Here is a 13,794-nt window from a genome sequence, read left to right on the forward strand (position 1 = left end):
TACACTCCCTCCTACATATAAATTACATTAAATTAACTTATGACATATCATGTCATGTCAGTTTTAAGTTGCTTGTCTTGCCTAATTTCTGAGAGCGACTGATATAAGGTATGATGCAATCTTATGTCTTTTTTTAATTACTGACAGGTTAATAGCAGTATCTTGAAGGAGCTGAACATTACACATGCAATGTCTGGTGCATGCCATCTCCAAACTAATGGCCAAGTAAGTGTTATATCCTTAGGTCAGTGGTTATACCGTACATCCACTTAATGTGTTATATCCTTAGGTCAGTGCTTATACCGTACATCCACTTGTTTGTGTCCTGGGACACACTTTACTTTATACACTTTTTGTTAAAAGGACATCACAATCAATAATGGATATTTTATATGCTGTGTATGTTTAGGCTACTCGTGTGCTTTGCATTTCTCTGTACCCAGTTGTCACAGAAATCTCTACAACACAAAATGCATAGCTCATCGTTGTTCAAACAGTCAATCGTTTGTCTGCTTGGATTGTGTGTGGAGTCATTTCAGTGTGTAATTTTTATGGTGAAGGACGAGCACACCACCCAAAGCCTAAAGCATGCCCTCAGGAAATATGCCGAGGAACACCATGATTGGTTGGGACATGCATCTGCAGGCCATTGTACATGGGATCAACACTGCAAAGCAGGTGTGTGTGTGTGTGTGTGTGTGTGTGTGTGTGTGTGTGTGTGTGTGTGTGTGTGTGTGTGTGTGTGTGTGTGTGTGTGTGTGTGTGTGTGTGTGTGTGTGTGTGTGTGTGTGTGTGTGTGTGTGTGTGTGTGTGTGTTTTAGTGGAAACCACTAATTGATAAATAATAACATATTTTAGTGCGATTGCTTTTTGTAGGTGGTGTATAGCATCTAAAATGACCTAAACTGTTGTTGTATAGTGAGTGAGTGGGATCTTGCATTCATTCATGCATTTCAAACACTTTCTGGAAAAAAACAGAGCTCTACACAGGAAAGTCCGTACTATCTTCTTTTCAAACAACATCCCCGTCTCCCAGAGGTGATGGAAGCAAAGTTTGAAGTTCAGGACCCGGAGGATGAGCTGGATAGGAGATTGACTGGTGTCACAGCTCTAAATGAAAAGGTTGGGACTGTTGTATAAGACACATTACATTACATTTACATTACGTCATTTGGCAGATGCTTTTATTCAAAACGACTTACAATATCACATTTTGTCAACAGTAGAGTAATCAACTATGCAACACAATCTATGACAGCTACAACACCAGCAATTGCATGCGTTGTACTGTAGTAGCCTATACTAAGTTCTATGATCTAATCTTTTAGGTTCTCGACAACATCGAGAGGGCAGATCTCAGGGCACAAGCTACAGGAAACAAAAACGGGAGAGAGAAAGGAAACTGAAGCGGGTGAAACAAGAGGCTGGTGAAGAGGTGATGATTGGTGAGAACCTGAAGAGAAACAGAGTGGGAGAGCTTCTCCAGGACAGGCATCAAGGAGCGTTTCCCCTTACCACAGTCAACTGAAGGTGTGGCATCTGTGACTGTGACACTGGAGAAGGAGCATCACAAGGAGGATGAAGAAGTTTGTGGGAACGTTCCTGATGATGATGATGATGATCAGGAGCTCTCTGGAAACAATGTCCGTGCCAGACTTGCTGCACAGGTGTCTTTCCCTAGAGAGCAGCCTGCATGTTTGAGGGAGCATGATTATTAAGGGGGTAAAAACCCCACAATGTGGAATTAAAATGTTAATATACATTTTCTCCCCAATTGCCCAATTCCTTGGGCAATTGCCCCCTGCTGTCCTGGTCGTTGCCCCACCCCCTCTGCCAGTTGTAGACGGGTACATGCTTCCTCCGATACACATGCAGTCACCAGCTGCTTCTTTTCACCTGACAGCGGGGAGTTTCACCGGCAGGACGTAGCGTGTGGGAGGATCACACTATTCCCACGTTCCGCTCCCCCCCAGACAGGCACCCCGACTGACCAGAGGACTCAAACCCCACCGGCTTCCCACCCGCAGACACGGCCAATTGTGCCTGTAGAGAGGGAATACCTACAGAGTGCTTCTTGTCCTCAGCTTCAGTGATGTCATAATGTTACTGTACATGTAGGTTTTCACCCATGGACGTTCATCTGATGGCACTGAACCCATGGACTTGTGCAACTGCTTTTGAGTGTATATTTTATAGCCAAAAATAGTTGGCAATCACTAGAGACATTGGCCTAATGTTACCTGCTGTCTCCCGTTACCTCTCTTGGCTGTCATATCTAGTACAGGGCTTCCCAAACTATGTACCAAACCAAATTTCCCTGGGGGAAAATTTGCTGATTTAACCATCGCGATATTTCTGAAAATTGGCCCAATCCGGCTACTCCTCAGGGTTAATGTGTATATGTACAAACTGTTGTCTATAAAAAAAAATATATAAACTAGAACGACCGCAACGCAGACTTATGCCTCTGCCATTAGTTCATTCTTGAGTCCAAATCGCCATTTGAGGCAAATTGGAAGAAATTCCATCAAGGCGCTCCTGTGATGTTGCGTTACAGAGCTTGGAAATTGGGTGTGTGAGGTCACAGTGACCTTGAACTTTGACCACCAAAATGTTATCAGTTCATACTTGAGGCCAACTTAATGTTTGAGGCAAATTTGATGAAATTCTGTCAAGGCATTCCTGAGATATGGCGTTAACAAGCTTGAAAATGGCGTTGGAGAGGTCACAGTGACCTTGACCTTTGATCACCAAAATGTAATTCATTCATCCTTGCGCCCAAGTCGACGTTTGAGCCAAATTGGCAGAAATTCCATCAAGCCGTTCTTGAGATATCGCTTTAACGAACTTGGGAATGGCATTTGTGAGGTCACAGTGACCATGACCTTTGACCACGAAAATCTAATCAGTTCACCCTTGAGTCCAAGTCGATGTTTGAGACATGTTTGATTAAATTCCGTCAAGGCATTCCTGAGATATCACGTTAACAAGCTTGAAAATGGCGTTCGAGAGCTCACCTTGACCTTTGACCACCAAAATCTAATCAGATCATCCTTGAGTCTAAGTCGATGTTTGAGGCAAATTTGATGAAATTCCGTCAAGGCGTTCCTCAGATATCGCGTTAACAAACATCGTACGGACATGCGTACGGACAACCCGGATCCATAATGCCTCCGGCCTGGCTATCGCCGGCGGATGCATAAAAATCAATTCTCTGGCGGACCACCAGGCGGAGCCCCGCGGATGACCACAGTTTGGGAACCAATGATCTAGTAAATACTGCCCCCTAGAGACGATGTTTGGAACAGCAAAGTGATGACGTTACACCTGCGACAGGGCAGGCAGGGCTAGGAACAATCATTCTCAGGTACACAGCAGCAGTTCATGAATGAACTCCAATTCAGTGGAGGAATTGAAATGTGAAAAGCACTACACTGTAGTGCTTTTCACATTTCAACAGGAAACTGAATGAGGATTGAATTGGAAATTCATATAGTTGAATTTTAGTTCAATGAAATTAAACTCAAGTTTAACATCACAAATACCACCTTTTTCTTTTCCTGTGTCTGAGCTTGTTCATTTTTGGTGTGTGTATTGTTCCAAGAATCAAATATGTGACCTGCTCTGACAAAATCAGTCACATGTAGCACTGGCTTGTGTAGAAATGTGATTTTATGAAAAAAATATTGATTGATTTAGGCTGTTTTGGGGTTTCACCAGATTTTAGCAAAATAAAGCCTTGGCTTTCATTCTGTGTAAAGATTATTGTGAAATTCTAATGTTAAATATAGTTTTGATAAAATAAGTGACAAGCAGAACTAGTTTACTTTGTCAATCTTTGATGCTGTTTTTCTCAGTTTGGAAACAGTCAAGACAAAGGGATGCTTCTCACTCAATCTTTGGAGTACACAGATCATTTTGATAGCACCAGAAAGCTTAACTTCTCTTAAACTCAAATGTGTTTCGGGGTCAATGTGACTGATTTTGATAGAGCAGGTCATATATTGAAAAATAAAATATTGAGAGGGGGGGGGGGGGGGGAAGAAGTGAAGTGAACTGGAATTTACCATGTATTCTCAATTTAATTCAAAGTGATCACAGGCTATTGTTTGTAGACATAACCCCATACAACATTTTCCCTGACATTTGGTCCTTTGCAATCACTAAAAAAATAAACAAATTGCTAAGGAGATTTCACAGTATGCTGTAGATATAAAACATCATGTAACATGACAGTATTCAGAAAAGAACACACAGACCAATTTTCCTCTACCACCATCAATTTATTCAATCTTTTAGCTTCAATATTTCTGGAAAGAAGTGGAATAAAGTAATGACATAATTACAAAATGGAAATAAAATAGATCAGAGAACAGATCATATTCACAGGTTTGATTAAAAAAAATAAAAAACATGACGGAGGAATCAGACAATGAGAGAGGAAACAAATTAATCTCCCTGTGGTTCTGCTCTGAACAGCAGACCAAACGGTCAGTACCGTTGATGGAGGTCCGGGTAGGAAGGCCCGGCTTTAGGCCACAGCTTCTCTGTTACTGCAGCCAAAACTAACTAAGATCACCAGCATCAACTGGTGATCATAGTCACCTGTGATGTCAAATCATCTATTTTAAATTAACTAAGATCACCAGCATCAACTGGTGATCATAGTCACCTGTGATGTCAAATCATCTACTTTAGTGCTTGTGCAAAATTGAAAATTTGAAATCAACTACTTAAAAAATAATACGAGATGGAGAAATGGGAACCACCCAACACTACCCATTGCGTAAAAAAAGAAAAGAATGACAATGAAGACAGAGGAAGTAAATGTTAAGAACTGATGAGCACTAAAGTCATCAAAACTGATCATTGAAGAGAAAGCAAAGCACTGGTCGGAGAGGCAACCAGTTGGGCACCACCACCATTGCTGGGTCCATGTTGATTGTTGCTGCAATGAAACCCTATTTACAGTGAGAGGCAGCACATCCAATCACAGGATGCAATAGACGTCAATTTTTCTTCAAAAAACAAAAACTAAGACAAAAACACAAAAGTAAAGCAGCTGTCCCTTCACACAATCTCTCTTTACATCACATTAAAAATTAGCACTGCTGTGAGCTGTGTGTACAGTATAGAATCTTTATAGATATATTTATATATATTCATGTATAATATATATGGTCATTTCTTGTATACACGCACATCCACTCATCTCATTGTAGCTAGCCTGTGCCTTTGGCAAGATTACTTACAACTCTTCTGTTAGATTCCAAAGCTATTTAAAATATACTTGATGCATAAAAATAAAGATTTTGGCATTCTCTCACTTTATTCTTCTGATTGTGAAGTTATTAATGAGAACTTCTCGTCGGGAAGCTTAGTTCTCTCAGTGCTGCAAGTCCCTCTGCCGGGTGAGGGAGGTCTCGTCTCCTGCCAGCAGGGGGAGCTGGGAGCTGGACCAAGCGGGACGGGGGGTGGGGCCAGGAACCGCCTCACCTGGATGAGTGGCAGGGCTCAGAGGGGGGGCTGGGTGCGGCTTGCCACCGCTATTCCACAGGGTAATGACGACCACACCGCCCCACAGGGTAACGACCACACCGCCCCACAGGGTAATAACGACCACACCGCCCCACAGGGTGATGATGATCACACCGCCCCACAGGGTGATGATGATCACAATGCCCCACAGGGTGATGATGATCACACCGCCCCACAGGGTGATGATGATCACACTGCCCCACAGGGTGATGATGATCACAATGCCCCACAGGGTGATGACGACCACACCGCCCCACAGGGTAATGATGATGATCACACCGCCCCACAGGGTAATGATGATGATCACACTGCCCCACAGGGTGATGATGATCACAATGCCCCACAGGGTAATGATGACCACACCGCCCCACAGGGTGATGATGATCACACTGCCCCACAGGGTGATGACGACCACACCGCCCCACAGGGTGATGACGACCACAACGCCCCACAGGGTAATGACGACCACACCGCCCCACAGGGTAATGATGATGATCACACCGCCCCACAGGGTGATGACGACCACACCGCCCCACAGGGTAATGATGATCACACCGCCCCACAGGGTAATGACGACCACACCGCCCCACAGGGTAATGATGATCACACCGCCCCACAGGGTAATGACGACCACACCGCCCCACAGGGTAATGACGACCACACCGCCCCACAGGGTAATGATGATCACACCGCCCCACAGGGTAATGATGATCACACCGCCCCACAGGGTAATGATGACCACACCGCCCCGAAGCAAGAACAAAACTAAACAGACGATGCTAATGAAATGCCTGGTGAGCTGCACCCTTTATTTTGTCCACTGCTGTGCAGAGTTCTGCTGTGCAGAGTTCTGCTCCCTGTGGATTCACCCATTGCATCGTCTGCCAATTCCTTTCCACCCTGCTCAGCTTGTCCACTGGAGCAGAGAGAGGGAGAGAGAGAGGCGGGAGGACATTCTCCTCTCCTCTCCAGTCTTTTTCCCTGTCTGCTCAATCAACCAAATAGCCTCCACACTACCCTGTCCTTTCTGATCTTTGATTCTCCCAAACAGTACCAGCCTTCAGAGCTGGATCTCAAAGGTCTTGTGCAGCTCAGTGGAGAAGGGATTCGTGGGCGAGGGCGTGGTGCGCTGGCGCGAGCGGCTCTCCAGCGCCGCCCACTGGGCCTCGAATGCGTCCGCCTGTGGCTGGGGCTGAGGCTGGGGCTGTGGGGCTTGGGAGGACAGAGCGAGCTGGTGGGGAGTGGCCCAGTTATCCGCCCCGTTGAAGGTCACGCTACCGTTGGATGGGTGGAGGGGAACAGGATTCACAGCGGCCGATTGTGGGGGCTTGCTGAACGGGCTGACGTGACCGACGCCCTGGGCATCGTACTGGGGTATTGTGGAGGCCGGGATGGGGTACGGCTGGGGTTGCGTGGCCGAGCCAAACACGTTAGCCACCATCTGCGACGGAGTGATGCCGACCACGGGCATGCTGAGCTGGCCGAACGGCAGCCCATTGGGCATCGGGTAGGAGGCCGGGGCCTGGGCGTGGTAGGCGGGCTGGCGAGGGGGCAACATGGGCACCACGGAGGGCAACGAGGACATGAAGGCCACGGGGGTCACAGACGGCACAGGCATAGGCATGGGGGCAGCAAACGGCTGGATAGGAGGCGAGGCTGCTGCCATGATCGGATTGGCCTGCGGGGCTCGGACAGACTTGGTTACTTCCTCCAACCACCGATCGGCCTCTGATGGCGTGCGTCTGTGAGAGGGCATGGCTGGGGAAGATGTGGGGGGGACCACTATCACCGGAGTGGGGGATGACCAGTCTGCTGGGAGAGAGTGGGTAAAATGAGCACAAGTGATACAGTACAAGGACAACAGAACCTCACACATGCAGTAGCTCAAATACACACTTTGGACAGTGGAATATTCATATCACTTATTTTTCATGTAAATAGTGTACTCTCAGTGCATCCTGTGACATGCAAACCTGACATTAGAGCCTCCCTTCAGAGTTTCTTACCTGGCTGGGCCAAGGCAGGGGCCCCCGCTGGAGTCTTAGCCCAGGGGTTAGTGTCTCGAGCAGGCAGAGGAGGGGGCAGAACTGGGGGGTTAGCAGTAGAAACAGCAACAGAGAAGGCGGGAGCTGTGCCGTTCACTACAGCAGATAAGAGATAGAAGAAGCTAGTACAGGCAAGACATGCAGAACATCCCCATGCAATTAACAGTCTTTACATGTGTTAGTCACACATACAAAATAAATGCTGTGATTAAAACTACGGTATGAGAAAAAGTTATGCAGGCATACTCTCGGACGGTGCGTTCAGACTGACAGCAACACAATCGAGAAAATCACCAAATTAATTTCAATGTATTTATTTAATCCATTCATCTATAGAGCTGAGCGACCAGGGAAACCGATGTGTGGATGGTTGTCAGTAGAAAGTGATGTGTGGATGGTTGTCAGTAGAAAGTGGTGTATGGATGGTTGTCAGTGGAAAGTGATGTGTGGATGGTTGTCAGTAGAAAGTGGTGTGTGGATGGTTGTCAGTAGAAAGTGGTGTGTGGATGGTTGTCAGTAGAAAGTGGTGTATGGATGGTTGTCAGTAGAAAGTGGTGTGTGGATGGGTTGTCAGTCACTGGCCAGCAACAGCCAATTTGCGTGCTTCATTGTTTCCCTACTGATGCGATTTTGTTCTATGGACAATATGGCAAGTGCAAAAAGGCAGAAAAGTTTATTACAGCCATTAAAGTTGCCCAGTTCTCTAAAACATTTATTTGAAAGACTACAGAAATAAATGTCTCAAAAACGATGTTTGGAGGTTGATGGTCAACTTGAAAGTAATTTGATTGTTTTTTGTGTGTGTGTTTATTTTCAATTAATTTAATTAGTCCTTTTCAGCTAGCTATGTCGACTCCTAAAAATGACATAAGTTCAAGACGGCAATACTAGAGAAGCAAAAATAGAGAATTGCCTCTTCAAGACTGTATTTGCACGATACCACAATCTCAGCCTCTTGCACCACCTAAAATGAGTCAGAATAAAGCAACCCATCAACTGAGCTGCTGGCAGTGTGGATGCCCTGTTCCACACATGACATAAAGAAGGATCTCAGCAGAGGTTTGGTTACCTGGTGCCACAGGAGACTGTGGGGACGAGGCAGGTTTGGGCATGGGGGCAGAGGAGAAGGGGTCCTCTGGGGGCCCGCTGAATGCTGTGGTGATCTGAGTGCACAGTGAGCTGATGCTGTCGCTCTCTCCTACCTCTGGGACTGGAGGGGGGACACCAGAGGAAGCTTCTACACGAAATAAAATAAAAGCCACGACAGCACACACAATATAATTATATGTAGGCAATGGGCTCATGCAAGAATACGGTAGTTTCTTCTTTCAAAGACTGCAAAAATGGTGCTGATCCCAAAAACTCTAAAATGGATTTAAAAAACCTGACCGCATTCAGGATAATTCAACTATTCAATTTGATTAATTTCATCAAGATGTTTTGTGGCATAGCTAGATGTTTCAGCCTGCTGCCTTCTTCACTGACTGTATGCGTTAAGTGTTAAAGGGGAAAATACACTCTAACTCTTACCCTGTTAAATATAATCCATTTGTGATGTTCAATGTGATTTACTTTTTTGGGAGAACTTACACTCTGTCTACAGTCTTGCCTACTTCTACTTCAGTTAGTGATTTCCTACATTTCCCAGAATGACTTTCAACAACCCCCAGAGAACAGGTGTCAACTTGTTGCATTCAGCTGTAGGTTCTACATGTAGGCTGCGAGAACAGCAGCAATAGGAATAGTGTGGTATTAGTTTGTTTGTTTTTTTAGTTGCTAAAAAAGTGAGAGTGGAGAGAAAACAATGCCTCAGTGTTCTGTGGCGGTTGTTAAAAGTACAAGAGAGCCATTGAAGCAGCGGCTGTTGTATTTTACTTGCTATCAAAGATGCTAGCTGTAGCTACATTGCATGGTGAGGCTAGTGTCAGGTGAGAAATTGGCTTCCACGATGGGTTTCTCCCTGTATGACTGTTGAACATCTGTTGTAAACAGTGTTGGGCAAGTTACTTTCAAAATGTAATATACTACATATTACTAGTTACTTTCATTTGAAAGTAATAAGTTACTTTACAATATTACTTTCTGTGTAGAGTAACTCGTTACTTATTACACTACTTTTGCATTACTTTTACCAAAACAACAGCAGCAGCAGAATGACATCGCTGCCCCGGCCGGAACCATCCCGAAAAAGTATTTCAACCACCTTGAAGTCAGTGTAAACAATCCAAAATTCTAAATGTTATTCTTTTCCTTTGTTATTGTCATCTATAGTGGTTATTTGCATAAAAACAAACAGTTTGATTAGGAAATGATTGTATCTTTTTGTGCTTTGATTTAATAAAATGTAACTACATTTGTAACTTGAGTTACTTGATAAAGTAACTGGTATAATATTACTGAAATCCTATTAGTAATAAGTTATATTACTGAGTTACTGCTAAAAGTAATATATTACATGTAATATGTTACTTTTGTAATGAGTTACCCCCAACACTGGTTGTAAATGTCTGCTCTGGAGAAAAGCCCTCACTTTTTCACTCTGATGGACGGACACAGAATCCTAATGTTTACCAATGATGTTTTAAAATCTAAAACATGGGGGTGGGCAATTTTCTTTCCAGAGGGCCATACTGACTTACATAAAGGGTCACACATTGGACTCCTAACTGCCAACACTCCTGATTTTCATGGGAGTCTATTTTTAACCCTCTCTCCCGCTGTGATTGGTAATTTCTGCTGTTATTCTCCTGATATCATAGTGATACAAATCAAATGGCTGTAGCGGATGAGATTTATCTTAACTGCTGTCTTTTATTGACATTTTGGGGGTTGTTTTGTTTTCTTGGGGGCCGGATTGAGATGGTAGATAGATATTATAGCTGTGCTGAAAATGACGTTTGACGTTACATCACGTCATTTACATTTATCGGTGGCCGTTTTAAAGTGTTTTAGGGTGAATTTCTTTCTTTATTATGGTATCAGTGAAATGGATGGAAACCAAAAGAGTTGAGTATATGCAGGGCTGTACAGTGCTACAGTTTTCCTAGCATAATGCTACTGAAAATTATTCTGTGCCAAAAGAAATATGTATCGACTCGCACGGGTGATTTCCTATTTATTATTGCTACATAAACGTTAATGCACGATAGTTTAATGAATAATAAATACTGCATCATATTTTGTGAGTTTGAAGGAGCACAACTTCTGCACACCTAAACTCAACAGGTGCGTCGGAGAAAGGCAAAACCAAATCAAATCCAAAGAAGAGAGAACTCCCGCACACTGTCTCCACTTGCATATATATCTTTTTCTAATCCCGTTTCCTCTCTTCTCTTCTAGAGACAAATTCTAGGAAGATTTTCCCTAGCTCCCACCAGAATCACAGCCTATATTTTTATCCTGTGACTCTGCCTTGTGATATTTATTTCCTAGACCATGTACGATACTTGGAATTACTGATGAAGTGTGTGTTGCATTAATCGTATATGACATGTGTATCTGCATTATTGCTATTTTTTGTAATTTATTTTGCTTTATTGCTGCTGCAGTGTCAGTCTTCTCCATACGTGCCATTCCCCATTCAGGTTGTCTTCAATCATGATGCCAGGGTGTAGTGTGATCTGATTGGTACATGCATAGGTCTACCAGCCTATTTAACTGGGTCCCTCCTCTTATTCTGTAAGAAGAATCTGATGAAGGTCGTTGTACCGAAAAGTTATTATTTTGTTTAATAAACCTTCATTTGCAAGTGGAGACAGTGTGCGGGAGTTCTCTCTTCTTTATATTTTATATATCGGAGCACTCTGTCCAGAGTGCTCTGGTCTAAGATCAAATGGTCAGATTGAATTTATGAACACATCCATTTAAAGATTTTGCAACTGTTTTGGTAAATAAAGCAATTTATATTCTTAATTTAACAAAAAGAACCGATAAGAAAACTGTTAAAGTACCAGATCGATAAGCAGCATCAGTAGCTAGTAGTAGTAGGCTACCGTTAAAATCTTAACAATACCCATCCGTATCTACAGTATATGAGCTAATGAATTTTGACAAATAAGGCATCACATGTTTAACCACCACCTGTGTGTGCTACTAAATTTGTCTTTGTGCTAGTGAAATGTTTTAGCTTACTAGCACCAGTGCTACTGCCACCTAATACAGTAAGCATACAATCCTGATATGGTTAGGCCAGGAGTCCTGACTCACCTGTGTTTTTGGCGGGGAAGTCAGACTTGCGCTGCATGTTGGAGGGTAGCTCGTTCATGCGCAGGGACAGCTGTCGCTTGAAGGGAGAAGTCTTTTGGCTGAGGGCTGGGAAGCCTCTGAAGGAGCCCTGCCTGGCCAGGACCTCTGCGGTCGCGTGTCTGCGGGGTACGGCCTGGGGCCCCAGGGTGGCTGCAGAGAGGGGCGGGGAGGACGAGGGGGATGGGGAGCCTCCCGACTGGGGGGCACAGGGGTTTGTTGCACAGGCAGAGCTCACAGGATGCGCAGCCTTCACATCTGTCTCCGCTGTGGGAGGATGGGAGAAGTTCAGACAATAATCCACCAACGAAAGGAACAGCTTGGTCCACAAATTGCAAGCAAACCCAAATTAAGGGTCTCATTGAAAAAAACATCACAAATTAATTTGCAGAAGACGTTTGCCGCCTGAATTTAATCATTCAATATTTCAAGAACAGGACAAAATAAATCCCCTCTTTTCATATTTTAAGCAAAAAAAAAAAAATCTTTGATGGATTTGATGATTTTCACTTTGATGTACAGTACATCTTCTGTTGTTTTGTCGGGGTGTCAGTTTCCCCCCCAAATGGCAGATATCTAACACTGACCTGTCTCAGCTAATGTATGGGTAACATAAGATATCCCAGATCAGGGAACGGGACTACAAATACAGACCTTTCTTGCCATCCTGTAGCTGTCTCATCACCTCTTCGCGCTCTGCCGCCTCTGTCGCCGTGGTAACGCGAAACGAGCCCTCGCGGGTGAAGGTGGTTCTGTTGGCATCAAAGGTCGCCGTGACGCCACACTCCTTCTCGCGTTTCTGCTTTCGCTCCAGACAGGCGGCGAACGCACATCCCACAGCATGGCTCAGCCGCTCGCCCTGCAGGAGAGAACAAGAAATTAGGGATGCACCGATATACTGTAAATTTTTTGGCCGATAACGATAACCCATATTAACATTGGTGTAATGGCCGTTAACCGATATTTACCGATGTCGATATGACCTGTATAAAAACACATTTCTATGATAATAACATTTTGTACATCCTGAAAAACACATGTAAACACTGTGAATTTGAAAAAGTAATGCATTTCTTTATTTCCAAAACATTTGGAAAAGCCCATATATCATAGATTTACCACATTGTTTCCTCTAAATGGGAACATTTTGGCTGATACCGATAACCGATTTTAACATTGCAACTTCAGACCGATGCCGATATGTTCAAAAATGACTAACATCGGCCGATACCGATATGATTGCTGATATATCGTGCATCCCTACAAGAAATCATGATACGGTCGGTCTCCTTCTGGCATTCAAGGTCTCCCCTGTGTTAGATTGTGGATATCGTAATGTCGTGATATGGCATACGTATTCCCTGGTTTTAAAGGCTGCATTACAGTAAAGTGATGTCATTTTCTGAACTTACCAGAGTGTTCTTTGCCTTTACCCAGTCATTATATTCACATTGCTGATGAATATTGATCATTCTCTCAAAATATTCTGTGATGCACCAAGTTACAACTGAACAATTAGCTCACTTCGTAAAACAAACAAAAAAGATATATAGTGTCTCACCATTCTGCCTAAAAATACAGAGATATGATTTTTGGTCCATATTGTGCAGCCCTACTCTGTATTCACCACCATTGCGAGAGAAAACATATTCCTCTAAAATACTAACTGTGGATCTCTATATTTATTATTGATTATTCTAATTTAACGCGTAATTGTCAGCCCAATTTCCACATTACTGTCATTAATGTCTTTCAGTAAGTGAAGATCATTGAATAAGAAACTTGTATCGTAAAGATCTATCAATACCTACAAAGAATCATGTGTGCCATTTTGATGCTTTTCACATGAATTAAGTTTGACTATGCATTATGTGCTGCTGTCTGTTATTCAGACAGTAGGCCACCCACACTGTAGATAAAGTTATATTGTAAACAGATGTCCTTGCCTTCACACACACTGAGGCTTAGG

The 13,794-nt window shown here is 43.7% G+C and overlaps 1 protein-coding gene and 1 long non-coding RNA gene across 9 annotated transcripts in view; one reads left to right on the forward strand and one right to left on the reverse strand.

The window, feature by feature from the left end:
* The first annotated feature begins 552 nt into the window (after positions 1 to 552).
* LOC310774060 lies at positions 553 to 3,340 on the forward strand. Its single transcript, XR_014552575.1, has 3 exons — positions 553 to 678; positions 979 to 1,122; positions 1,329 to 3,340. It is a non-coding gene; the product is annotated as an uncharacterized lncRNA (long non-coding RNA).
* A 2,853-nt stretch (positions 3,341 to 6,193) lies between these two features.
* Positions 6,194 to 13,794, reverse strand: part of numb (NUMB endocytic adaptor protein) — a 107,084-nt gene continuing 99,483 nt past the window's right edge. For 2 of the 8 annotated variants that reach the window (XM_083632804.1, XM_083632801.1), the window contains 5 exons: positions 12,480 to 12,684; positions 11,790 to 12,092; positions 8,653 to 8,793; positions 7,545 to 7,679; positions 6,194 to 7,350 (listed from right to left, as the gene is read on the reverse strand). In XM_083632804.1, the coding sequence (XP_083488930.1) occupies positions 6,599 to 7,350; positions 7,545 to 7,679; positions 8,653 to 8,793; positions 11,790 to 12,092; positions 12,480 to 12,684 (1,536 nt within the window). In that variant the 3' untranslated portion in view covers positions 6,194 to 6,598. Of the gene's footprint in view, positions 7,351 to 7,544; positions 7,680 to 8,652; positions 8,821 to 11,789; positions 12,093 to 12,479; positions 12,685 to 13,794 lie in introns of all 8 variants that reach the window. The other 6 variants (XM_083632803.1, XM_083632799.1, XM_083632802.1 and 3 more) reach the window with 5 other exon arrangements.

The sequence above is a fragment of the Poromitra crassiceps genome, assembly GCF_964638095.1.
Source record: "Poromitra crassiceps genome assembly, chromosome: 3".
In the NCBI taxonomy this organism is placed as follows: Eukaryota; Metazoa; Chordata; class Actinopteri; order Beryciformes; family Melamphaidae; genus Poromitra; species Poromitra crassiceps.